This window comes from Ovis canadensis, chromosome 4, assembly GCF_042477335.2.
Source record: "Ovis canadensis isolate MfBH-ARS-UI-01 breed Bighorn chromosome 4, ARS-UI_OviCan_v2, whole genome shotgun sequence".
Lineage (NCBI taxonomy): Eukaryota > Metazoa > Chordata > Mammalia > Artiodactyla > Bovidae > Ovis > Ovis canadensis.
In genome coordinates, this window is record NC_091248.1 from 61,114,846 (window position 1) to 61,141,323 (window position 26,478).

A 26,478-nucleotide genomic window follows, 5' to 3' on the forward strand; every position below is an offset into this window, starting at 1 on the left:
TAGATCACTTTAGAAGATGTAAAAGGATTTCTGATAATAAATAGTAAAATATAAGCAGGGTAAATCTGCCAGAAAAGTCATGTGACATATATTGTTCATCTTTTTTTCTCTCCTCACAGCATTAATGCTGATTACTAGTTTTAATTTTCTAAGGTCCTATTTTCTCTCATCACTGTTTAGGAATTATATCTTCAAATATGAGTAATGAATGGGTAACTAATCATAGTATTGAATAGCAAAAAGGAACCTATTTATTTGTATAGGTTTTCTGTTCAAACAAAATGAGGATATTCAGCTTTAGCTGCCTTAATTAAATCAAGATTTCCAAAATCTAGCTTAAAGATTTCATTACATGCCTTCAAATAATAGTGATATACATGGTTTATATAGTGTATACACAATATAGTATATATAATGTGTATATAGTGTATACACAATACAAAAATTTGAATGTTTGTTATATGCTGAGCACCATCTAAAGTACTGGTGAACAAAGAAGGCAAGGGTCCTGTTCTGGAGCAGCTTTCATGGAGGACGGGGTATAAGGAAAAACATCAAACAAGAAACAGCACTATGAGGTTAAACTAAATCATGTGGTAGAGAAGAAATGGAGATATTCTTATGGAACAATTTTATTGGTAAGCAATAATCTTACCCATTTTTAACTCCTTTTTGGAAGGATAAGGGAAGTTATTTGAATAAAGTATGAAAGTGTTAGTCATTCAGTTGTGTCCAACTCTTTGCAATCCCGTGGACTGTAGCCTGCCACACTCCTCTCACCATGGAATCCTCCAGGCAAGAATATTGGTGTGGGTAGCCATTCGTTTCTCCCGAGGATCTGCCCAGCACAGGGATCAAACCCGGGTCTCCTGCATTGCAGGCAGATTCTTTTACTGTCTGAGCCACCAGAGAAGCCCCTAGTTAAGTAAGAAGTCTTTCCATTTCTCTATTTCAAGATTGTAATAGAGTAATTAGGCTCGTTGGCCCTGCCATTTCCCTTTCCTTTAAAAGGTAACTTTGTTGTTTTAAAGAGCTACTTCCTACTTGGTGGCAAGGTAAAAAAAGAAAGTACATCACAAGTACCTAAATGTCTTCATTTTCTGTATCCTTCTTAATTCTTACATCCTACTAGCAGATTTCCTTCCAAAGCTACTGTAAGGCATCTGCAGGGCATAAACTTATTTTCACTCTGCTTCAAATTACCAAATGTCTCTAATTATAGTGAATTTTAACGGTTTACTCAGTTTATATTTTCACTGTGATATTGACAACTTTAATTCATGTTCTTTATTTATGTAATTCTTGAACTATATGGACTTTAGGCTTTCATTCACCATTTGTTGAATAGGGGGCTTAGACAAGAAGATATCTGTAATCTCTTCCAAATACAAAGTTACGTGATTCCAAATTACATGTCCTCCAGTGTGTTTACACTGAAGTAAACACTTAAGTGTTTACACTTAGTGAAGCACTAAGTTGGAATAAAAATTCTCCCTGAACCCATCCTTTATATGATTAAAATCCTATAACGGGATATTATTAAGCACTTTCTTACAAAGTTTTCTGCTGACAAAAACTACTCTTTATGCATTACTGTAAAGCACAAACTGAGAAATAAGTCATAAAAGCCATCTGTAGATCTCATCAGAGATCTCTCATAGTTTACTTTAGCACCTAACCCTCCAGCAATAACACTGTGTCAATTCATCCCTGTCTGATTCTGATTCTGTATCAGGGTCTAACAATTGCCAAGCTCACAGAGAATAAAAATGACTTTTTGAGGTCTCAGCAGTCACTGGCTTGGAAAGAGTGTGGATAATTTAACAACCACATCCTAGTGGTAGACTGACATGGCAAGTATCACCTAAACTACATCAAGCAAGCCCTGATGTTAGGGTCTATGGACAGTCTGCTGGGGCTAATTAAGACTCCTAATTTCTAGTCCCCTGCACAATCAGCTATAATTATCTCAAGCAACATATAAAACCTTATTTTTCAGTTAGATCTATAAAGTGGATGGTAAATTTTCAGTCATTAGATACTGTATACGCAGTTGTGTGTGTTGTCAAAGAATGTATTAAATTCTTGAATATAAAAGCTGAATGACGTGGAGTTTAAAAGTAGATTAGTAACTAATTTTTTTCACATAATCAAAAGTATGTTAACATTTTCTAATGTGTGTTTTTAAAACGAAGCTAGGTTAAAGCTATTAGGATACCTGTTTAGTGCTTTCAGTTAATAGTTGAAGTAACTGTAGAAGAGTTACGCTTTTTATGTAATAGGTCAGTGGTTGGTAATTGGAAAGAAGAGCCAATCGGAAGCCAGGAAACTTGGATAACAATTATGGTTCTGCCTTTTAGAGATTCACTTAATATACATGGGCTTTGGAAATGGCAACCCACTCCAGTACTCTTGCCTAGAGAATCCCATAGACGGAGGAGCCTGGTGGGCTATAGTCCATGGGGTCGCAAAGAGTCAGACACGACTGAGCGACTTCACTTTCATTTTCACTTTTGGTTTCTTCAGCAATGTAGGACTGATTATTTTTAAAATCCTGACTAGCTTAAAAAGATTGAGTCATCTTTAAATAATGGATTTTGCTTTACTGTCAGTTATATTTGTTCAATTTTTAAATGAATGAATTTTGTCTTTACACCAAATAATTTTATCTCTGACTCTTACTCTAAAACAAGTGAATAATGGATAATGTCAAAGAGAATTCTTTTTGCATAAATTCGTATTTATCTTAGAAAACCTTGAATAATTGTGGATTAGAAAATACCTTTTTTGGGTGCCTGGCTCATGGGTAAATTGTGTTACATATAAAATGATTCTTGCTAAGACTAGTCTGTTTCTTTTGGAAAAGTATACTTATCTCAGATTTATTTTTAAATTTATAAGCACAATAATGAACCCCATCTATTTCTACCCATTCCCATTCAACAGGGGAAGCAATTATGAAAATCACATTTTTCAGTTACTCCAGACTTCTAAACTTTAGGGTTTTAGAAAAGTCCTAATATATGGAGAAAGGATTTTTATAGAGAGCCACAGATGAATGGCAGTTGAGTAAAGTGAGTTATAAGACTAGAGAGACATGAATTAGCTGAAGAATGCAGCTTTAAAACTTCCAGTAAAAAGACAATCTTTCGCCTGTGTTCTTTATTTTAGTGTCTTATTAACCATCCCAGACCAAGAAAGCTAAAGATTCAGATATCTGTCCATGAACAAGTAATCTTACCTCTTTGGATCTCAGTTTCCTTATCTGTAAAAGAGGGTGAGGATAACACATTTATAAGACCAACACATTTGCAGTATGGTAGTTGGTTTTACCATCTGAGCCACCAGAGAAGCCCTTAACTAATTAGAAAGTTCTCAGAGGGGTTTTGTTTATATATTTCCCTTATCAAGTATAACAAAGGAAAAAAAATACAGGAAAGAGTTAATAGTTTCCTTAGTGTAGGTGTTTTGATGCTTGAATCTCTGCTAATTACTCAAACTCTAAAGCTCCAGTGTTGAGATGATCCTGCAGCCAGATCTTGAGTTACTGATCTTTCCCATATCAACGATGACAAAGGAAGACAGACAAATGGATCTAAACCTCAGGACCTGGTTTTCTTCATTTGGAGAACTGGGCAGTTGATGGACCTGCTTTTTGTTTCTGGTTGAAACTGGAAGCAGTTACCAGGCCCACTGGCCAAGGCTCTGGGTCTTGCTTTTAATGTTCTCTCTCCAAAGAGAACTGATGCTCAAGGAGTTTGTGCTGTTCCCCAGTCTGCCTTGGGAAGAGTAGAAGGTAGAGGAATGCCTTCTAGGAATTATAATGGAAGACAAGAGAACCGAAATAGAAATAATAAATAGCACTTATGGAATGCCTACCATTTTTCAAGTAAGGTTGGAAAACTTCATAGAGACTTTATATATGAACTCATTAACAATTTAGTTGTTACCCACCCAGGGTTGTTATGTTGCCTGGGGTCATGGATAGAGTCATGATTTTAACCTCAGTCTTCACCCCACAATAATCCTGCTATGACATATCTATATATTCACTTCTTACATTTATATGAATTTAACTCTCTCAACATATTACCTTAGGAATTTTTATCTTTATGAAATACATTTGTAATGACAGGGTTTACCAAGATGTTTGGAATTCTCAGAAATGAACATTAATTTTTTTTTTATCCCGTATTTACCATCAGTTGAAGTGTTTTGCTAACATCATCATAGAATTTTCTTTTTAATTTGCTATGAACATTTGGATTTTGAATCTTCTTCAGAGCAATATTTATTATGTCTCTTAAAATTTAAATTTCACAGACAAGAGAAGAAAGGAAAATGGAAGCAATTCTGCAAGCTTTCGCCAGACTTGAGAAAAGAGAGAAGAGAAGAGAACAAGCTTTGGAAAGAATCAGCACAGCCAAAACTGAAGTTAAAACTGAATGTAAAGATGCACAGACTGTCAGTGATGCTGAAGTTATTCAGGTATTACTTTTCAGGTCTACTTTTATTTTCATACTTGACTACTTTCTAATAAAATCTTCACAAACAATTATATCTCTAAAGAATTTCTGATGTGATATTAGCCTTTCAACAGCATTTTTCAAATCCTTTGAGAACTTAGACTTCAGATATGAGACTTGCTTCGTTTTTGAGTAAGGAAAATTTTATGTCAATTTACAGAATTCATAAAGAAATTTGAGGAAGTTAGCTTTTGAAGCAGATTGATACCATTAGATTTCATATAAACATGGTATTCAAAGTTCCATTCTTTTGTATTTTGAATTAGGAACAAGCAAAAGAAGAAACTGCTAGCAAGCCAACCCCAGCCAAAGTAAATAGAACTAAACAGAGAAAAAGTTTTTCTCGGAGCAGGACTCACATTGGACAGCAGCGTCGGAGACACAGGACTGTCAGTATGTGTTCGGATATCCAACCGTCTTCTCCTGACATCGAAGTTACCTCACAACAAAACGATGTGGAAAATACTGTACTTGCAATAGAACCAGAAACTGAAACTGCACTAACAGAAATAATTACTGAAAATGAAGTTCCAGTACTTAATAAATGTCCAACAAAGTACCCTAAAACAAAGAAGGTATGATTCTTAATGAATGTTTAAGAACTGTTGTCTAACAAGTTCCATGATGTTAAATATATTCATGTTTTAGGAATTAAGACTATATCATTTCATAAGGAACAGAGTGATGGAGTTAGTTTTTTTTAAAGAGTTATAGTTTTTATACTTATAAACATTTTAAATTGTAAAAATACGAAAATACTTGATATATCGACTTCTTTTTGGTATTACAATTGATTTCTAATGATATCCTTTTGCCTACTTTATGTAAACTATATTTCTCAGAAACGACTGGTTGGAGACGTTATCTTTTCTTTATATATATAATATTAATATATATATAAATTAATAAATTTTGTGGTATATAGGTAATTACAAAAATTAAATGTTAAATTGACTTTCATATGTACTAAAGATGTGGAAATGTATAAAGGGTAGTTTTAATTTTGTTGGAATAATAGTTGTATTACAATGCTGTGTTAGTTTCAGATGAATAGCAAAGTGATTCATTCATTCAAGATCCTTTTCTCATATAGAGTATCACAGAATATTGAGTTTCCTGTGCTATACTGTAGGTCCTTGTTGGTTGTCTGTTTTATGTACAGACAGATGATCTATATACACAGACACAGTAGTGTGTGTATTCATCCCAGCTTCTGATTTATGCCCCCCACCACTGGCTTAGATGGTAAAGAATCTGCCTGCAATGCAGGAGGCCTAGGTTCAATCCCTGGGTCAGGAAGATCCCCTGGAGAAGGGAATGGCAACCCAATCCATTCTTCTTGCCTGGGAAATCCCTTGGGCAGAGGAGCCTGGCAGGCTGCAGTCCGTGGGGTTGCAGAGTTGGACATGATTGAGGAACACCTCCTCCCCATCCACGTTGCCCCTTAGTAACCATTGTTTGTTTTCAATTCAGTATCTATAAATCCGTTTTGTAAATAAGTTCATTGGTTTTTTAAAGTTAGATTCCACGAGTGACATCACATGATATTTGTCTCTCTGTGACTGACTTCACTTCGTATGATAATCTCTAGATCCATCCATGTTGCTACAGGCATTATTTCATTCTTTTTTATGGCTGAGTAAATAATCCATCGTGTGTGTGTGTGCGTGCGTGCGTGTGTGTGTGTGTGTGTGTGTGTACACATCTTTAACCATTCAATGGACATGAGGTTGCTTCCATGTCTTGGCTGTTGTAAATAGTGCTGTGAACATTGGGGCACATGTATCCTTTCCGATTAGTTTTCGGCAGTTATATGCTCAGGAGTGGGATTGCAGGTTCATATGGTAGCTGTTTTTAGGTTTTTAAGGAATCTCCATAGTGATTGTACCAATTTACATTCTCACCAACTATGTAGGAGGGTTCCAGGAAGGGTAGTTTTACATCGACTTATTAATAAAAATCTTTCAAAAACTGTCAGTTTTAATAAAGCAATTGAGGGAAGTAGTTCACTGAGATCCACCACCTTGAGCTTTATAGTAACCTCAGAAATAACACACCACCATTGTGAAGCTTTGTTTTACTCCCATTCTGAGTATAGTGGATTGGAGGTGGTAATCCTTAGGCTCTTTGGGGAGTGGGGAAGATCATAAATGAATCCTTGTTATACTGTTTACTTTGAAACCCAATTTATTTTGTTCTTACCAAATTCAGTATAGTTTGTAGGTACTATGAAACCATGAGAAGTAATTTAGTAAATTTAGTAAAAACCTAGTTTGAATCTGCAAGTATACTATAATGGCTGGATGGAGGTAAGAGCTAAAATTACAGCTCTAATTTGAAGTCTGTGCTCACATTTTTGCACTTTGGATCCTGAACAAGCAAGCCAGTATTTGCGTTTGAAAATGACCATTATTTTTCCCACTTTGGAAGGACAAAAAGTAACTGTAAATTTTCTTTATAATTTGGATTAGTGAGGAAGAAAACAGATTCATCTTTCAAAGAAAAGCTTGGGAATCCTTTAGCAGTTCTGAGGTCTCACTGCTGAGGGCCCAGGTTCAATCCCTAGTCATAAGCCATATGGTACAGGGGAAAAAAAACTACTTTCTTGATGACAAATTATTATTTAAATCCGGCCCTTTAATTATTAGACTGTTGTGGGGCTAGAGATTTAATCTCCTGGTCTGAGATACAGGTTCCTATATCCTGATATTGTTTAAAAAAAAACTTTCCCCTACAGGTTTTGCTTACGATATATACTGTTATTTTAAACAACATACTGTTTGACAAGAGTGCCAAATGATCCTGAATTCCCATAATGTAAAAGCGTCCTTCATTTAGTACACAACACTTATTCTGTGCCAGGTACTGTAAGAAGAGCTTTGGTTATTTAACTCTTTTAATAATAACCCTACTTGTAGAAGTAGTTTCTATTACAACCCTTCTTTTATATAGGTCAGGATTAAGATGGAAAAAAGTTACATAACTTGCTCGAGGTCATGGTGTAAGTGGCAGTCTGGTTGCAGAATCCCAAGTGCTTTAGCACTGCGACTCTTTTTCTTTTTCCCCCACAAAGTCCCCCAGCAAAGTCTCTTGCTGTTATCAATCTCTGTTCAGTCTTACCCTGATTTAGCACTGCATTCTATTACCTGTCCTAGAAAGGAAGTTTAAATACATGGAAAAAGAGAGGGAAAGAAAAGATGCCAAAATGCTTATCGTGATTATTTCTAGAAGTGAGGATGTGGATAGATCTTATTTAATGTGTGTGTTTCTGTATGTGTGAGAATGTATGTTTAAATATATATACACTAGTTTTTCTACATCTATTTTTATTATGAATGGTATTTGTAGAAAATAACTAGGTAGAAAAGATATAAATGCCCAAACAGCAAAGAAAATGTGCTTGTGCTGACAAATTGGAATCCTTATTTTCATGACCATTACACTTGAACTTTACTAAATAACTAGTTTTTTTGTTGTTTTTTTTTAAAGAAAAAGATGAGGGTATTCAGATGTATTCATATACTCAGTAAAGACTGAATTATGTACAATGTAGATACAAAAACCTCAACAGAATTAAAAGGAATATGTGAATTTTCAAAGCATGGGAACTTAAAAGATTTCAAACCCCGTAAATCAATAGTGATTATCAGTGCCAACAGCTTTAAAAGAGAAATCACATGCACTGGCCTCACCTAGAGATTCTGATGGGTAGCCAGGGTAAAAGAGCACTGCCTCATGTCTGACATTTTCCACATAATACAGAAGCGGTAACAAACCTAACTTTTTAGAATTTGTGTTTTTAAGGTGGTATTGAGGTGTCCTAGATTTTTACTATTTTATAAAAATATTTATAAAAGTATTACTGGGTAAAAAATTTTAGTAATAAGAGTGGGTAACCAAGGAAATGCAGAATAACTTATAGACTTTTTGAACATCGGATATGAGTGATTTAAATTAATCATTTTAGATAATATGTCAGTTTTCAACTTGGTGTTCAAATACTCTATAGGATAAACTGTATAATTACATATATAGTGATCCTCATTTTGTTTCTGCCTAGCACTTGGTCAATGAATGGTTAAGTGAGAAGAATGAGAAGACAGGAAAACCTTCAGACAGCCTTTCAGAGAGGCCTCTGCGCATAACTACAGATCCTGAAGTGCTAGCTACACAGCTCAATTCTTTGCCGGGTCTCACTTACAGTCCGCACGTATACTCTACTCCTAAGCACTATATTAGATTCACTTCACCATTCCTTTCGGAAAAAAGGAGAAGAAAAGAACCTCCTGAAAACATATCTGGCTCATGCAAAAAGGTAAACTTTTCTTTGGATATGAAAATCTAGTATGAGCCAATGCCATTCTCATTCCATACTACCTTTCTTGGTAGTGAAATACTTTTGGAATTGGGTGTACCTTTATAGCTGCAAACTGACTTATGTTCACTTATTGTTTTGTGTATTTCAGCGGTGGTTGAAACAAGCTCTGGAAGAGGAAAACTCAACAATTTTACATAGATTTAATTCGCCCTGTCAAGAAAGATCCAGAAGTCCTACAGTCAATGGTGAAAATAAAAGTCCACTACTATTAAATGATAGCTGTTCCCTTCCAGGTAGAACTTCTTTTCAGTGTTGTTTTAGTGTGGAGAATGCAGCATGATGTATATAGCATATACATATATATAAATAAAGTATATATGCATATTTATTCTAATTATTATGTACCTTACAAAAGCAGCACAGATTCTTTACCATCTGAGCTACCAGGGAAGCCCAAAAGTAGCACATTGTTTTATATATATATATATATTTTTTTTTTTTTTCCTCCCTCTCTTTTTTGCCTCCAACATTTTGGATGAAGATAGATATACACATGAAAACTATAATTTGCAGTACCATGTATGTTGGGGCTTATGGTTGAATTTTGGGCCTAGTTAGCCATCTGTTTTTCAGATTCAGATGGACTCTCAGAAATCAGTTAAATTAACAGCTATACTTCCAAGATTTCTTGGCAACCTCTAGGCCTGTAAGCCTTCTGGCAAGATAATGCTTGGCACTGGCAAAATTGGGGGAGGAGAATGGGGGTGGGGAGAGATTGCTTCATGTTAGTATTATCTTTAAAAAGCTTTATATTTAGTTTTGGGGTAAAAACCATCATAATGATGATTGTCAATGTTTTGTGCTTTCCCAGAATGCATTACAGATTGTAGCAAATGTTAGCAGTATAATTTATAATTTATTATTTTACCAACAGATTTAACTACACCACTGAAAAAACGAAGACTCTATCAGTTGCTAGATTCTGCTTACTCAGAAACCTCCACACCTACTCCTTCACCATATGCTACACCAACTCACACAGATATTACTCCTACAGACCCATCATTTTCCACTCCTCCACGGATAAAGTCAGATGATGAAGCTTGTAGAAATGGTTATAAGCCCATATATTCACCAGTTACCCCAGTAACTCCTGGCACACCAGGAAATACCATGCACTTTGAGGTGAGAAACTTACGTGGCAAAAACAAAAGCCCATGGGGATGGGGTTTCTTTAATAGCTTTTCTCTCCTTTTAATAAATAGTGTAACCTTTAATAATAGTTTTTAAGGAACTAAGTGAAAACTTTGAACATATGTGAATTTAAACTTTTTTATTCAAGTGAACGTAACTTTCATTTTATTGATCTACAGAAGTCAGACTAAACGCTATATATCAAAGTGACTTTAAAGCCAACTATAAGGACAATGGAAATAAAAGAGAAAAGTTTAAAACCAAAGTGTGTGTAGTAGTTTCTCATAAGTTTTCATTTCTGTAAATATGGGTTTAGTTATATATTATAATTTTCAATTCTGCTTCTGTCTTTTATGTAGAATATTTCTTCCCCAGAAAGTTCTCCAGAAATTAAGAGACGCACTTATAGTCAAGAGGTAAGGAGATATTAAGAAAGATTTCTTTAATTGGTGGCTTTTTTCTTTGTATCATTATTTTGCTTAAATTATTGGTAGTTTTAATATAAGTAAGTAGCTTCCAAATGTGGTTATTTGTGTAATTTTTTTTTTTAATTCTGTAAACAGGGATATGACAGATCGTCAACCATGTTAACATTGGGGCCTTTTAGAAATTCTAATTTAACTGAACTGGGTCTGCAAGAAATAAAGACTATTGGCTATGGCAGCCCTAGGAATAGGACTGAAATCAGCAGGCAGTGCCCTGGAGAAAAGGAACCGGCGTCAGATCTTCAACTAGGACTCGATACAGTCGAGCAAACTGCCTTACATAAAACCATGGAAACAACTACACATGACAGGACTGATTCTAACAGCCAACTGGAATCTGCTCACTCGGGTCGGGGCCCACTGTATTCTTCCTGGGTAAAGAGTCCTGAGAGAACAGGCGTTAACTTCTCAGTAAATTCCAACTTGAGGGACCTGACACCCTCGCATCAGTTGGAGGTTGGAGGCGGCTTCCGAATAAGTGAGTCAAAGTGCCTGATGCAGGATGATACTAGAGGCATGTTTATGGAAACACCCGTGTTTTGTACTTCAGAAGATGGGCTTGTATCTGGTTTCGGACGGACGGTTAATGACAATTTGATCGACGGAAGTTGCACACCCCAGAATCCACCACAAAAGAAAAAGGTTACAAATTTAACAATTTATAGTCCTTTTAATAGTGTTTCATTCATACTACTACTGAGGGTAATTAATAGCTATGTATTATGTAAGGCATTCATACTTTATTCATATTATTGATGTGTGCATTTTTAAATCTTTTGTCAGTGCCCCATTGACTAGATACTGTTTGCAGAGAACTGAATTATTATAAGGACCATGGTTTCAGAGATCAAAAACTCAAGGTGGTTACTTCACTTTGAGTAACTTTTAAAAATAACCACTCCCCAACCAAATAAATGGAACTGAGTACTATGTCTTCTTGGTGGTTTCGTCGCTAAGTCGTGTCTGACTCTTGGGACCTCATGGACTGTAGCCTGCCAGGCTCCTCTGTCCATGGGATTCTCCAGGCAAGAATATTGGAGTGGGTTGCTGTTTCCTTCTCCAGGGGATCTTCCCGACCCAGGGATTGAACCCCGGTCTCCTGCACTGCAGGCAGATTGTTTTACCCACTGAGCTATGAGGGAAGCCCCATTTGTGTTATTACCCTTATTTTACATAGAACATGAGGCCCAAAATGGAAGAAATGGCCTCTTTCCTCATCAGTAATATCTATAGTATTTTTAAGCCATGGATATAAAAGTATTTTGAAAAATATTGTACTAAGAGATATAAGTATTGTATAAATAAATAGTTCCCTGATTTACCACCATTATTTGGTTGGCAGACATACTGAAACAATAAGAATGCCTTATTTCAGAGCAGTGGGAGAAACTACAACACGTATTTATTTGTTAATAGGCTTATTGCTTTTTAAGTCAAAGAATTTTAGTGATGTGTGCTTTTAATTTTTATAACAGAGTCCAGTTGGCAACTTTGTGGGAAGCAATATAGTATAGTGGAAAGAGCACGGGCTTTCAAGTAAGACCTAGGTTCGAATCCCGGCTCCAACACTCACCAGCTGTGTGACCTTGAGTGAGTGAGTTACTCAATTTCCTCATCTGTAAAATGGGGATGATAATATATACCTATTTCATAGGGTTGTTGTGAGGCTTAAATGACATAATGTATGTAAAATCATCTAAATACAATGCCTGGCATAAAGTAGGCATTTGCTAATTGTTTATTATTGTTATTTGTTCGGAATCAAATTATTTTACATAATTTTCCTAATGTAAATATAATAATTCTCTTTAGAAAAAAGAATAGATTGTTTCTGACATTTAAAACAAGAATAAAAGATGCGCTTTTCCTTATCTTTCTTGCTTAAGGTTTCTCTATTAGAATATCGGAAGAGACAACGAGAAGCTAGGAAAAGTGGCTCTAAGACAGAACACTTTGCGCTGGTTAGTGTATCACCTCACACAAGTGGAAACTTGAGCAGCAGCAGTGCTGATGGGTGTGCCCACAGGAGTGAAAATGGGGAGCAGGTAGAAAGCGCTGCTAGCCTACCTTTACCAACACCAGCTACAGTTTATCATGCTACTTCGGAAGAAACCAGCAATAACGGTACTGTTAAGGAAGCGTCTGCCAGTGAAAAGAATGAACCAGAAGTTCAATGGTAAGCTGCCTGTTTGAAAAAAAACAAAACACAGACCTAATTGGTAACTTTAGAACTACAAACAAACAGTATACCTTCTTATGAAAGTAGTCTTTGTTATTTTATCTCCCAGTCAGTATCTTGGCTCATTCTGAATAGGGCTATACCTGTAAAGATTTGAACTATGCTATTCTGCTAAACGACAGATTTTTGTTTGTTGTTGTTCTCCTAAGGCTAAGCAGATAGCGGTTTGTAATATTAATTTTGACAGATCCTTTTTGCTGATAAGGTTTTAACCAAGATATTTATTTGTCTGTGTCGTTAAAGGTTCATTGTATCTACTCCTTGATAATTTTCACATTTTTCAAACAAATACTCCTTTCCAAAGAACCTTTATCATAGCATCTCATGATTTGTTTACCACCCTTATCATTACCTTGAAACAACAATCATGTTTAGTGTTTCTTCAAAAGGAATAGAAGCAGCTGGCTAGTGAGGGTCTTGGCAAAGGGCAGAAGGCCACGTGCATTTTACATCTTGGTCCTCTTACCTCTGAGCTTCCTGCTAGCCTTATAATCCAGATACAAGGTAAATCTGTAAGGGGTATATTTGGTCCCTTTGGTAATTTGAAGTGATGGTCTGAATGTTAACATGCTACATGCTACGCTTCAACAAGCCCCTCTTCACCAAGAACTTGCTTAAGACAAAGGAATGGAGTCTGCTTGAGTTCTTCAAATTACTGATAAAAATCTCAGTCTGGGGGGAGGTGTTGGGGGTACTGTTTTCAAAACTTAACACCAAAGTATTTCCCTTAAAGAGCCTAAGCCTTTATACCTGGGAGGATATGTTGACCATCAAGTGGCAAAAAATGATCTAGCCAGCAATAACTTTTAAACTGATGATATGACTTGATTTTACAGGACAGCCTCAACTTCAGTGGAGCAAGTGAGAGAGAGGAGTTATCAGAGAGCTCTGCTGCTCAGTGATCACCGAAAAGATAAAGACAGTGGTAAGTGAGCTTGTTCCTTTGCCAAAGAGTGGAGGCAGCTAACCCCCCTGCGCTCGTCCTCTGCATTCCTAATGTTCTCTCCGGGTCTGCTTCTGCTTCGTCTCTAGGGGCAGAGTCACCATGTGTCCCATGTTCACCGAATCATGTTCCGTCTTCTCCTTCATCTCATTCAAATCACATTCCCCAGTTGCAACCCAAGGGCCCAGTCCCTTCTTTCAGTGAACTTACAGAAGGTCAGTAAGCAGATGACCTGTCATGGTGGTGGTTTTAAATACCTTTTGAAAGCATAAAGGAGAGAGCCTTTCTAGATGCTGGTTTGAATTAATAGAATGTACATTGAAGTATTAGTAAAGGGAAATATTTATCATGTAATTTTACATTTTCTGTGATTCCTTATGCTTTACAGATCCTGATCCTGAAAATCTAGAACCCACAACTACAAATGAATGCCCATCCCCAGATACTTCCCAAAATACTTGTAAAAGTCCTTCAAAAATAAGCAAGGTAATAACATTGACCTTTGAACGTGGCCATTCTGAAAAGTGGATGGTAAAGCGCACCTGGAGATTTTTCTGCTGTACCCAAGTATCAGTTTGTGATTTCTGGACATTTTTCCTGTTAAAGTTCCAACGTGGTAAACATACTTCAGCAGCTTACGTTTGCTTCAGTAGCTCACCCCCCTTCCTTATGCTAGTGTCTAGGAAATTTAGAGTCTGTTAATGAAATATTTGACCAGTCAATTAATTCTCTAAAAACAAAAGGTCAGATGACATTCATTTGAAAGAAATGCTACCTCTGTCCTGGATCATGAATACATGATAACCTAATGGGGCATTATCTTTGCAAACTAATAGTGAGGCAATCTGATTTTTTCTTTCTCCTTAAAGAACATTATTATATATTCACATACTCTCATACTTGGATTATCTGTATTTGAACATTGAAAAGGTATTATGAATGAAAACAGTTGGGGGTGGGGAGCAAGTTTATCAACCCCAAGCAGATTTGTCATTATTTTGAATATAGAAATTTAAATTACAGAATTGAAACTTGCCTCAAGTGTTTAAGGTACTTAGGGGGAAAAATGGAGATTAATTTCCTTAATTTGTGTTCAATGAAAATTTGGGGAATTCAGTTGAAGCTTATTAGCAGAACTTGTTGACCTACTTAAAAAATTGGCTTTTTAGTATCTGAAACCTCTGAAGTTGTCTACAGACCTATCCTATTCCCTGCCCCTTTTAAAATGAATAATACAAACATTCATTATATTAAATATATAAAATGAATGTTATAACAACAAACTTCAATGTATACAGAATGTTTCATAACTTTATATAATTTGTTTTCTTTACATAGCCTGGTTCACCTGGACCTGTAATTCCTGTTCAGCCACATGGGAAAATACTTACAAAACCAGATTCCCATTGGGAGGGAACAGTTATTGTATCAGAAGCTGAGAATGGTGTCCACCTGAAAACAGAACTCCATCAAAAACAGCTGTCAAATAACCCCCAAGCACTTTCAAAGAACCATCCTCCACAGCCACTCGTTCGCTGTTCATCTGAGCAACTCTCACAAAAGCTGCCTTCTGCACCCATGAAGTTGCACTGTCCTCCGTCACCTCACATAGAAAATCCTCCAAAGTCATCAACGCCTCACACGCCTGTACAGCATGGCTATCTCTCACCAAAGCCTCCTACACAGCAGTTAGGCTCTCCCTACAGGCCTCACCATTCACAGTCACCTCAAGTTGGAACACCTCAGCGAGAGCCTCCAAGAAATTTTTACCCAGCCGCACAGAACCTTCAAGCCAGTACTCAGCAGGCAACTTCTGGAGCATTATTTACACAAACACCCTCAGGACAATCTTCAGCAACATACAGTCAGTTTAATCAGACAAGTCTGAGCAGCACGGCTCCACCCCCTCCACCCCCTCCACCCCCTTCTTCGTCTTATTATCAAAACCAGCAGCCCTCTGCAAACTTTCAGAATTATAATCAGCTTAAAGGTAGTCTTTCCCAACAAACTGTGTTTACATCAGGACCAAATCAAGCACTTCCTGGCGCCACAAGCCAGCAGACAGTTCCAGGACACCACGTTACTCCAGGGCACTTTCTGCCTTCTCAGAACCCTGCTGTTCACCATCAGCCGTCTGCTGCTGTGGTCCCACCCCCTCCTCCACCACCGCCTGCTCCAGGACCACACCTTGCACAACAGCCAAGCCCCCATCAGCCACACTCAGTAGCACACGTGGTGGGGCCTGTTCACGCCGTCACCCCTGGTTCGCATATTCATTCTCAAACTGCCGGACACCATTTGCCACCACCCCCTCCACCTCCTGGCCCTGCCCCTCATCACCATCCACCGCCCCACCCTCCCACAGGACTCCAGGGTCTACAAGCACAACACCAGCACGTGGTGAATTCAGCCCCTCCGCCTCCCCCTCCGCCTCCACCTTCCAGTGTTCTGGCTTCTGGGCATCACACCGTGGCAGCTCAAGCCTTACACCATCCATCTCATCAAGGACCTCCACTTTTTCCTTCAAGTGCTCATCCAGCTGTACCACCGTATCCTTCGCAAGCTACACATCACACCACTCTGGGACTGGGACCCCAACACCAGCCTTCTGGAACAGGGCCACATTGCCCATTACCAGTTGCAGGTCCTCATCTCCAGCCCCAAGGACCAAACAGTATTCCGACACCTACCGCTTCAGGGTTCTGTCCTCATCCTGGCTCTGTGGCCCTGCCACATGGGGTCCAAGGACCTCAGCAGGCATCTCCAGTGCCTGGACAGATTCCAATTCACAGAGCACAGGTGCCACCAACATTTCAGAACAATTACCATGGTTCGGGGTGGCATTAAAACAGACTTCAAAAACATTTTTTAAAATGTTCTGTAAGATAAACTGTATATTTCATATGTACCAGTTATGGTACTTTTTAAAGCTTGTACATGAAACTTTGTATAAAAAAAGAAAAAACACCAGTGCTCTTTCATTGTATTTTTCCCATTTTTGCTTTTTAAAATTCCTTAAAAAATGTGCTGTTAAGCCAGTGTTAGTAGCTTTTATTTTGTAAGTGAACATTCCAGCTGTTTTTCTGGCAGTAGATTTGATGCTACATGATCTTTAAATTTTATTGTTGCAATTAAAATTCATTTAGTGAATGTTTTCTATATTATTTTATACATATGCATTAACCACACAGCTAAGTAATGGCAGTATGAGGATTTTCTTTCTATCAGCAGTTCTGTGAGTGCATCTTAGGTATAAAAAAATGCAATACAGATTTTTATAGTTTGCTGTGAACAGGGCTCATTTTGTTTTATCGGTTATTTGCAAGCAAAATGTAATTTAATGTATAAATGATTTTTAATGTCTCCTGACTGTAAATACTGCATTTCTTTTGCGTATATAATTGCTTACAGCTTTCTCATTTGATATATAGCATTGTACATATGACAAGTCTTTGCAAAACTATGTGATCTTTGTGAAAGTAGTACAGTATATGGCTTTTAATTTCTTTATTTTAAATATACTGTCACATTGAAGCACTGGTTGGGCATTTTAATTCATGTTAATAAACCACAATTATGTCAGTTTTACCAAATTGTCCTGAACAACTTCTGAGACTGGGGTCTGTTTAAGCGTTTTTTGTTTTTTTTCTTTACAAAGTTACCTTTTCCAGATAGTTTGTAAGGAGCCTTCCATTTTCTTTAGCAACTACTACCTCAGTTGAACTGGACTGCAGCAAGCGTCAGGAAGCAGTGAAGGCTTGTTCCTGTAATGTTCCTACATGTGATTTCACAGGAGCAAGAGCCATAAGAAACTACCATGCTACATAAATGCTGCAAACATTCAGTTATCTGACATCATACGAAAGGGATCCATTTCATTAAAGCAGTACACGATTCAATTGTAGACTACTTTACAACCTTTTGAAAATACAGAGTCTCTCACCTAAAAACAGGAATATCTCACTTGGACATGTTAGCACATGACTGAAATGTCCTATTGATGAATCAAAACTATGTGAAAACCTTAACGCAATATTGTCTAGCTATAGTATTTAAAAGACTAGTAGGAAATAAAATTTGTTTTGGGTGTACAAAACTAAAGGAAAAAGGTATTATTTCTTAGCTAAGCAAAATGAAAACGGCCTCTCAAGTGAACATTTTATCGCTGAACTATAAAATTATTTTGGAATAATACTTATCTTCTACCTCTCAGGAGGAGTAAATAAAACCAATAGAAGGGACAGTATTTGTCAACACATCTTTCATCATGCAGTTGCTTAATTTGGCACAGTATATGAAATCTGTGTATTGGAGAAAAAAGTAGACTAAAAATGACTAAGATTGGCAGTAATATGTTTTACACTTTTAATTTCCATTTCCTTTTAAAAATAGCTACATTAACATAGCTTTGCTTAGGGCTCAATCCTGATCATCTTCACATTTTAAAAACTTAGGTCAGCTTTGCCCTCTCTGATCAGCAGACAAAATTCTACTTACGGTCTTCACTAAAGTTATCTGAGAAGAAACAGCTTAACATCGTCTACTGCCTGATTGATGATAGTTTTAAACAGAAGACAGAGTCCCATAATGAATTATCAGTATTCACACTTCTTTAAAAGGACTGTCCTGAAGATTTACTTCTTCATAGTTTTATATTTGCCTACTACATAAGTAAATATACAGAAGCCTTTCTGTAAATTCCATTAATCTCTAAAAAAGTAATGGGAAAAAACTGGAATTTAAGAAGTAGCTCAATAGAAAAACAGTAGTTTATCCTGGTTAGCTAGCTATAGATGATCCAAGCACAGGAAGAAGCAAGTTAGTAAATCAGTTTTCACCTAGAAAGTTTATGCTTTTTTGAAGCTCCTATATCCACTTTTCCTCTGCCTTGGGGCAGTCCTAATTTCCAGCCAGCCAGCTTCTGAATCTGCTATAATCACATATGTGATCCACTGCTTGTCATTTTCCATGAAGACTTCACATAGACTAGAGAAAGGAAAAGACAGGACATTCAACTAAAATCACTGAGCTGGCTGCAGTGTTTTGCATAACCAGTGATTCTCTTTGAGCTTATATGCATTCATCATCAAGCCACCAAGAATCTGCTAAAAACCAAACTATACCTAATACCCTTGTATATTCTTTCTAGAACCATTGCTTTTACATTTGTAAACTAGTAGGCTATTTTATAAGTGACAGATCCTAACAAAAGTAATAGTAATCTAGACTGTTTCCTAACATGAGCCAAAACTGTATTAGACAAGCTATTCAAGTGTGCTATAACCCTGATAAAAATTCATATAGACTTAGGGAAGACATACATGTATTCTGTGGTTCTCGTGAGAATGGTTCCTGTGCACGTCATGGATGGCATCACTGGTCTACAGCCACTATCTTTCACAGAATCTACAAGGTAACCTACAGCCTCATTAGAAAAACTTAGCATCCACATCACATAAATGAATGCTATCTTCCACCTCACAGCAATACGATCTAATGCTGACTTCTAAGAGAATTATGTGTCTCATTCCCTCACAGTGAATAGTTTAAAAAAATAAAACTGACAATGCTCAAAATGTAATTAGCATGTTTTTGATGAAATAAGAATGGAAAAGGTTCACAGAAATTCTAGGTACTGAATCTATACTACAGCATGTTTTTTAGACCCATGTCATACCCCTTACAAACAATGAATGTTTTCCTCATATTAAGCCTTGATGCATGTTCTACATTTCTCTCAACAAGAATGCTGAGATTTCCTTTAGTTCCAGTTATACTACATTAAAAGGATAGCAAATGTTTGTTTCTATCACTTTAAATACAGGCCAATGACCAAGGCAATGTCTGGGAAAAAAAAACCAAAACACTTTAATTTTTAAGACAACTGCAAGCACCTCAAACAATGGATTATTGTTACAACACTTGTTATCTTTTCACAATCTAGTTATTGCAAAGGCATATGGATAAATGTTAATGGACAAAGTCAAGAAAAACGAGGCACCTTGAGGAATGTAAAATTTTTAAAAAAAAACAACATTCAATCCACTGATTTCTAAAAGAGGCTAAATGTACCTCTATATATTACATTCTAAAATTGTATTGCCTACTATGGTTTGTGTCCTGGATTCTACAATTTGAAGGAAATGCTTAAACAAAATTGTGTGCAACCTGCAAAGGGAAAATCATTTTCTCAACTTCAGTGCATGGAAAGACAATAAAAAAGCTAGTAAAATTTGTTGTAGCCACACACAAAACTGTCTCTGGAATGAATGTAGTCCCCGTTTTCTCTGAGATGTTAGTATTCTTTCTTCCCATTGCACTGCAAGTTGTATATACCATACCTTGGTTCTAGACAAACACAAATAAGCTTTTCCAAAAAATATATGTGTATTTTTTCATTCCACACTGAACATATTTCTTGTGTCCAATTTAATCTATGTAGAGTTTAACTTACAGTGCCTGGAGGAAGCAACACCACGTGGTACTGGGCCACCACATTTTTAAAGGGAAATTGCTCTTTTTCCTTAAAAGTACTTTTAATTAAAAATATGCAAAAATACGAATGGGACCACTAAACTATCATGTGTATTTCAGAATGAGAAGCATGTCCTTTCTTTAAAGTGCCATACAGGGAATGACATAACCTAGACCCAGTTGTTTAAAATCCAATGCAAAAGGACTGTCATGGGATGAAAAGTGTGCACAACTCCTTGGAGCAGTTAAAAGTCCATTACATGCAACTTAGGCTACAAAGCACTCAAGACTGGGTAGCTTTTCTGAAATTTGAGTCCCCATCCCATATTTAATGTAAATTAACATTTACAGGGTGCATTTACATACACTATAATACAGGAATGATGTCCCTTTGCCAGAAGATCAAATTGTACATTTCCTTGCTATTTCTTGGTTCCAACTTGATAATTTCTTAAGATTGTAAATTATATAGTACTCAGCTAAAATATTTCTTCATAAATAGTTACAAAACCTGCCAAAACACAAGGAGGAAAGTATTTTTCGTTCAAAAAAAAAATGACATTTGAATGTCACACAACACAAGAAACAATGCTTAGAGACATGTTATTGTTTTCAGAAGAAAAGTGGGTCAGTAAACTACTAAGCTGAAGACAAAAGACTGCCCTTCCCCAGGATCACAGTGCACAAGAAGCAAAACGTCAAATGACAGTACCTCAAAGCAAAATAAAGGTCTGAGGATGAAGCCAGCTCACTTGTAATCCTGTTAAGAATGAGAGTCCCCCTTTAGGGCCAAATGCGCTGGACAACGTGTGCCAGCTCAGAATGGGCGAGTGCAGAATCTGCTAAGAATTCAACCAAGGATGCCGAAGGCATTCGCCTGCTGAAGCTCGTTTTTCTGGAACCATTTCTAGCATCGGGATCAGGAAATCTGTAAACTGTGCAGCATCTTCATGGGGCCAGCCATACTTTTCCACAAGTACATCAAAGAGGCTCCAGGGCTTCAGTTTGGTGATGTGCCGCAGTTCTCCTACAGGGAAGAACAGGCAATGTCAAGAAAGCTTCTAAAGCGCATTTCCCATTGCTGGTCCAGCTGAGTTCTTCACAATCAAGCAGATACTTACCTTTGCAACACTACATGACAATAAAGGCCAGCTTCCCCACTAAGGAAGCCTGGTCAATGTAAACAGGGGTTCATTTAAAAGGGAAAAATTCATCTGTATCAGTTCCAGGTTTCTTTCAATAAGCGGAGCATGCTGAGGACACTCAGAATATTTTCATTTGCTAGGATGGATCCAGGTACTCTTCAACTTGGGACTCTGCAATTTGCTTACTTGCTTAGAAAAAGCTTTAAGATACATGCTATTTTGAACTCCTTAAAATAGACTGCTTTTTTTCTGTAGGTTACCATGAAAAGAAAGGGTAATCTTTCCATCTGGAAGAGCGCTAATGAAGAGAACTTTGGGTGATGATAGAGATGTATCAGCACTTTATCTCTGCTGTCCAATATGGTCGCTGCCAGCTCAACACAGCTACTGAGCACTCGGGATGGAGCTGGTGACTAAGGAACAGAGGCTTAATATTTAAATAGCTACAAGTAGCCACTGGACAGCACAACTCTAGAATCCACCCAAATCAAAATCCCACTGATCTCCACAAATCTGTTCTAAAATCTATCAGACATCAATTTATAAAAAGCCTTAAGTTATCCTTTTCAAAATGTTCTAACTGCAGTATGAAAAGTGCCAGTCATGAACAGCCCTCTTCATGTCAGACAGAGTGACTGACATGCTAGTAAATGGTCTGGGAACTGTAATAGCCTTTTTCATAATAGGAAAAAAAGTCATTCTAAGTAAAAAGGACAGGATGACTGTCATGAAGAATAACTCATTTTCCCTGCTGCAAATGTTCACAGGAGGTCCCACAGGACCTGCACACCGCGAGGCCACCTCCATGCCCTGGGGCCCAGGCTGCTGACAGGCCCCTCGCACACGGGCTGGGCCAGTTGCTCCCTCCAGGGATGCCCGCTGTGGCCTGGACAGAGCAGACGGCTAGCACACAACATGTGCCCACAGAGGGTTGGGCCTGTGCTCACAAAGGTCTTCTCAGGAGGCCTGGTCTGTGACTCAGGGTAGATGCACACCCCTCCTCTTTCTTTAATCACAGAGATGGTAAAAGACTATCCCAAAAGACAGTATCACAATGTAAAAAAACAAAAGGAAAAACCACTTGTAATTACCCCATAACGACTGCCTTTTGGCCGAGATGCTTTCATTCTTATGAACTGGTCTGTCTACAGGGTTGTCATGATGTGCACACAGTTCTGAACAAAGAAATCACAAGACTGTCTCTCTGGGAAAGGGAGAGGGTTTAGGTCAGTTCCTGACTCCCACATGAGGACAGGGACAGAGCCAAGCATGGAGACCAAGCGGCAGCCGCCTGCCACCTGAGAGGAGCAACAGACAGTCTCTGCACGCGTAAGTGGGAGCAACCAATGAATGTCCACCCCTTTACCCAGGAACTCCTGCTGTAGGAATCCTACCTAGGGAAATAAACCCTGACCCCCAAATATGCTCACTGCAAAATTATATTACATACTCACAAAACTATAAGTGTTCAGTCTTCAGAGAATTGTGGTCAAAAACACAGCCAGACCCCGTACATATACTTGATGAATATTATTTAATATTACTCAGTAACATGGTGGAAATTGTATGGCCACATGTTAAGTAGTAACAAAAGTCAACTACATTAGGGACTTTCCTGGCGGTTTGGAAGTTAAGACTCCACATTCCCAGCGCAGGGGGCATGGGTTCAAACCCTGATTGGGGAACTAAGGTCTGTATGCTGCCTGGCAGGGCCAAAAAACCAAAACTATGTTCTACAAATGATCCCAAGAGTAATTTTCAAAGAGCCATAAAGATGGAAAGCAGGCGCCCCCAGACCTCAGCTCTGCTCAAGGCCGCTTCTTCCTCTTTCCGCGTCCTCCCTAATGCAGCTCCGCTGATTCTGTAGTGACTGCTGACGTCACCAGGACAACGTTAGAGCAAACTATGGAAGCACACACACCACATGGCAAAACCAGCTCCATGGGGGACATTCTTCTGTACTTAGTGGAATAAGCACTCTCCAGGTTTGCAAATAAGAGCAACTGCTGAGCACGAGCTGCTCAGAACTGGAAATCTACTCCTGAGGATGCCGTTCTCAGACTAAGCTCCATGAACAGGCATCCAAGTACACACAATCTTCCATGAAAGGAGAGCTGCTTCACCATGAGAGATGCCTTAAAATCTGCATAGTAACAGGAAAACCATACAAGGCGGGAAAGCTATACTATAAACTGATAAAGATGATTCCAAAAGAAATTCTAGAATATCTGGCATACTTCTGGCCAGGTAAACCCACACAGAAAACTGAATGAACAAAGATACTGAATACACAGCAATATTGCAATAACAAAATAGTGTGTTGCCTCTAAAATGAACAAATATGTGGATTATGAAGGTAGGTGGGAAAACTCTACAACGCCAAGAAACACAGGTAATGCACTCACCTCACCCTGTCATCGTATGTACAGCTTGTGTTCAACTGCATAAGCAGCAGCAGCGCTATCTTATAAACAGTTGATAGAAGTTACTTAAAAACAAACCCTAAGCTCCCAAACTCACACAAATTCATACATGCAGTGGCCTTCCTGGTGGCTCAGGGGTAAGGAATCCACCTGCAATTCAGGAGACCCAGGAGACACGGGTTCAATCCCAGGGTCAGGAAGATCCCCTGGAGAAGGATATGGCAACCAACTCCAGGATTCTTGTCTGGGACATCCCACAGACAGAGGAGGATGATGGGCTGCAGTCCATAGGACCGCAAAGAGTCAGACACGACTGAGCAACACACATTCCTAGAACTGCCAAGAAAAGGCTCCTTTGATAAGTGAGGGCCTCAAGTCCACTCATCAGCTCCAGTCTGACTCGTAACACTTAAGAAACACAGCCACCCCATTCCCACCATGTATAATACAAAACAAAAATAAAACCATCAGATACTAAAACATTAAAAAAATTTTTTTTTACTATCTGTCCTATTGTACAAATAGCTTTTACACCTTGGCAATTTTTTCCCTTAGGAAAATATATCAAGATATGTTTTGCTGAAACAAATTGTGCCAATACCAAAACACTTGACTGTGACAGTCTTTACTTCTTAAACCGTTTCCAACCCTTTCCTTCTTAAAGAATGCCGAATAACCCTTAACCGTCCCTAGGCATCAAGCTCTCACACACATGCAGGCCACCTGGGTGCCAGCAAGGCCAGATGGGCAGCGCTGCCTCTCAGGCTTCCTGACCTGCTCTGTGGGCAGAACCTCCCTGACACATACACACTGAGGAAGACTGATGGCAACAGGCCTGAAAGAGGGACCCTCCCTTGAAGTAAAGGTTCAGGTGGGCCACTCCGCATGCCAACCCCTGGCTATGAGTTCTTGCTAAGGAAAAATATTAAACACTTCTGTTCCTCTTCTCTGGAGTATTATTTTAGGTGATTTATGAAGGAAAATGTACTATTTTGCCTATGAGATTATAACATTCCAGAATTAAACATACAAGCATGTGAGGTTTTATACCACACACAAGGGACTATAAAACAAAATCCTGGTACTGTATTATTGGTAACTAAAAAAGAAACCATGATATAAAATAAATTATGACAAATTTCAGTAGCATACACAGAGAAAGGAAATCTATCAGTAGATACAGGTACTAAAGAAGACAAAACACTTAAACATTTTGAATAATTTCCTACAAAGTACATGTAAGTAAATATTCGAGGTCAAACTCTAAATGAACCCTACCTCTCACATAAATAAAAATTAACTGAAATGGATCCTAGACCTAAGCAGAAGAGCTATAGCCATATGTTTTTAGAAGAAAACAGAAAAATAAATTTTCATGACCTTGAAGTAGATAAGAGTTTCTTAGATGTTAGATTAAAATATCAAAAGCACAAGTAACAAAATTAAGAAACAGAAAACTGAACTTCATAAAAAAGTAAAAACCTTTGTAACTCAAATATCACATGCACATTCAAGAGAAATGAAAATATTGTACCCACACAAAAACTTGTACATTACTGTTCACAGCCAAAAGGTGGGAACAACCCAAATGTCCATCAACTGGTGAACGGGAAAATCCGAGGTGGTCTAGTCACACGAAGAAAAGGATGGAGTACTGATTAATGCTACCCGTGGGTGGACTTGGAAAGCATGAGAGTAAACGAAAGGAGCCATTACAAATATCAACATACTTTACGATTCCAACTATATGAAAAATCCAGAATAGGCAAAGTCATAGACAGAAAGTAGACCAGGACTGACACTCATCTCACACGCTAGTAAAGGAATGCTCAAAATTCTCCAAGCCAGGCTTCAGCAATACGTGAACCGTGAACTTCCTGATGTTCAAGCTGGTTTTAGAAAAGGCAGAGGAACCCGAGATCAAATTGCCAACATCTGCTGGATCATGGAAAAAGCAAGAGAGTTCCAGAAAACATCTATTTCTGCTTTATTGACTATGCCAAAGCCTTTGACTGTGTGGATCACAATAAACTGTGGAAAATTCTGAAAGAGATGGGAATACCAGACCACCTGACCTGCCTCTTGGGAAATCCGTACGCAGGTCAAGAAGCAACAGTTAGAACTGGACATGGAACAACAGACTGGTTCCAAATAGGAAAAGGAGTATGTCAAGGCTGTATATTGTCACCCTGCTTATTTAACTTATATGCAGAGTACATCATGAGAAACGCTGGACTGGAAGAAACACAAGCTGGAATCAAGATTGCCGGGAGAAATATCAATAACCTCAGATATGCAGATGACACCACCCTTATGGCAGAAAGTGAAGAGGAACTAAAAAGCCTCTTGATCAAAATGAAAGAGGAGAGTGAAAAAGTTGGCTTCAAGCTCAACATTCAGAAAACGAAGATCATGGCATCCGGTCCCATCACTTAGATGGGGAAAAAGTGGAAACAGTGTCAGACTTAATTTTGGGGGGCTCCAAAATCACTGCAGATGGTGATTGCAGCCATGAAATTAAAAGACACTTACTCCTTGGAAGAAAAGTTATGACCAACCTAGATAGCATATTCAAAAGCAGAGACATTACTTTGCCGACTAAGGCCCGTCTAGTCAAGGCTATGGTTTTTCCAGTGGTCATGTATGGATGTGAGAGTTGGACTCTGAAGGAGGCTGAGCGCCAAAGAATTGATGCTTTTGAACTGTGGTGTTGGAGAAGACTCTTCAGGGT

The 26,478-nt window shown here is 38.0% G+C and overlaps 2 protein-coding genes across 18 annotated transcripts in view; one reads left to right on the forward strand and one right to left on the reverse strand.

The window, feature by feature from the left end:
* The window catches only part of KMT2E (lysine methyltransferase 2E (inactive)), a 94,432-nt gene extending 77,139 nt beyond the window's left edge, over positions 1 to 17,293 (forward strand). For 4 of the 6 annotated variants that reach the window (XM_069587841.1, XM_069587840.1, XM_069587843.1 and 1 more), the window contains 12 exons: positions 4,324 to 4,488; positions 4,793 to 5,101; positions 8,587 to 8,841; positions 8,993 to 9,137; positions 9,779 to 10,029; positions 10,398 to 10,454; positions 10,602 to 11,165; positions 12,410 to 12,699; positions 13,599 to 13,687; positions 13,795 to 13,920; positions 14,094 to 14,191; positions 15,044 to 17,293. In XM_069587841.1, coding sequence (XP_069443942.1) covers positions 4,324 to 4,488; positions 4,793 to 5,101; positions 8,587 to 8,841; positions 8,993 to 9,137; positions 9,779 to 10,029; positions 10,398 to 10,454; positions 10,602 to 11,165; positions 12,410 to 12,699; positions 13,599 to 13,687; positions 13,795 to 13,920; positions 14,094 to 14,191; positions 15,044 to 16,552 — 3,858 coding nt within the window. In that variant the 3' untranslated portion in view covers positions 16,553 to 17,293. The remainder of the gene's footprint in view (positions 1 to 4,323; positions 4,489 to 4,792; positions 5,102 to 8,586; positions 8,842 to 8,992; positions 9,138 to 9,778; positions 10,030 to 10,397; positions 10,455 to 10,601; positions 11,166 to 12,409; positions 12,700 to 13,598; positions 13,688 to 13,794; positions 13,921 to 14,093; positions 14,192 to 15,043) is intronic. The other 2 variants (XM_069587845.1, XM_069587844.1) reach the window with 1 other exon arrangement.
* A 2,255-nt stretch (positions 17,294 to 19,548) lies between these two features.
* SRPK2 (SRSF protein kinase 2) overlaps positions 19,549 to 26,478 on the reverse strand; it is a 244,384-nt gene continuing 237,454 nt past the window's right edge. For all 12 annotated transcript variants that reach the window (XM_069587881.1, XM_069587877.1, XM_069587879.1 and 9 more), the window contains one exon: positions 19,549 to 21,206. In XM_069587881.1, coding sequence (XP_069443982.1) covers positions 21,022 to 21,206 — 185 coding nt within the window. In that variant the 3' untranslated portion in view covers positions 19,549 to 21,021. The remainder of the gene's footprint in view (positions 21,207 to 26,478) is intronic.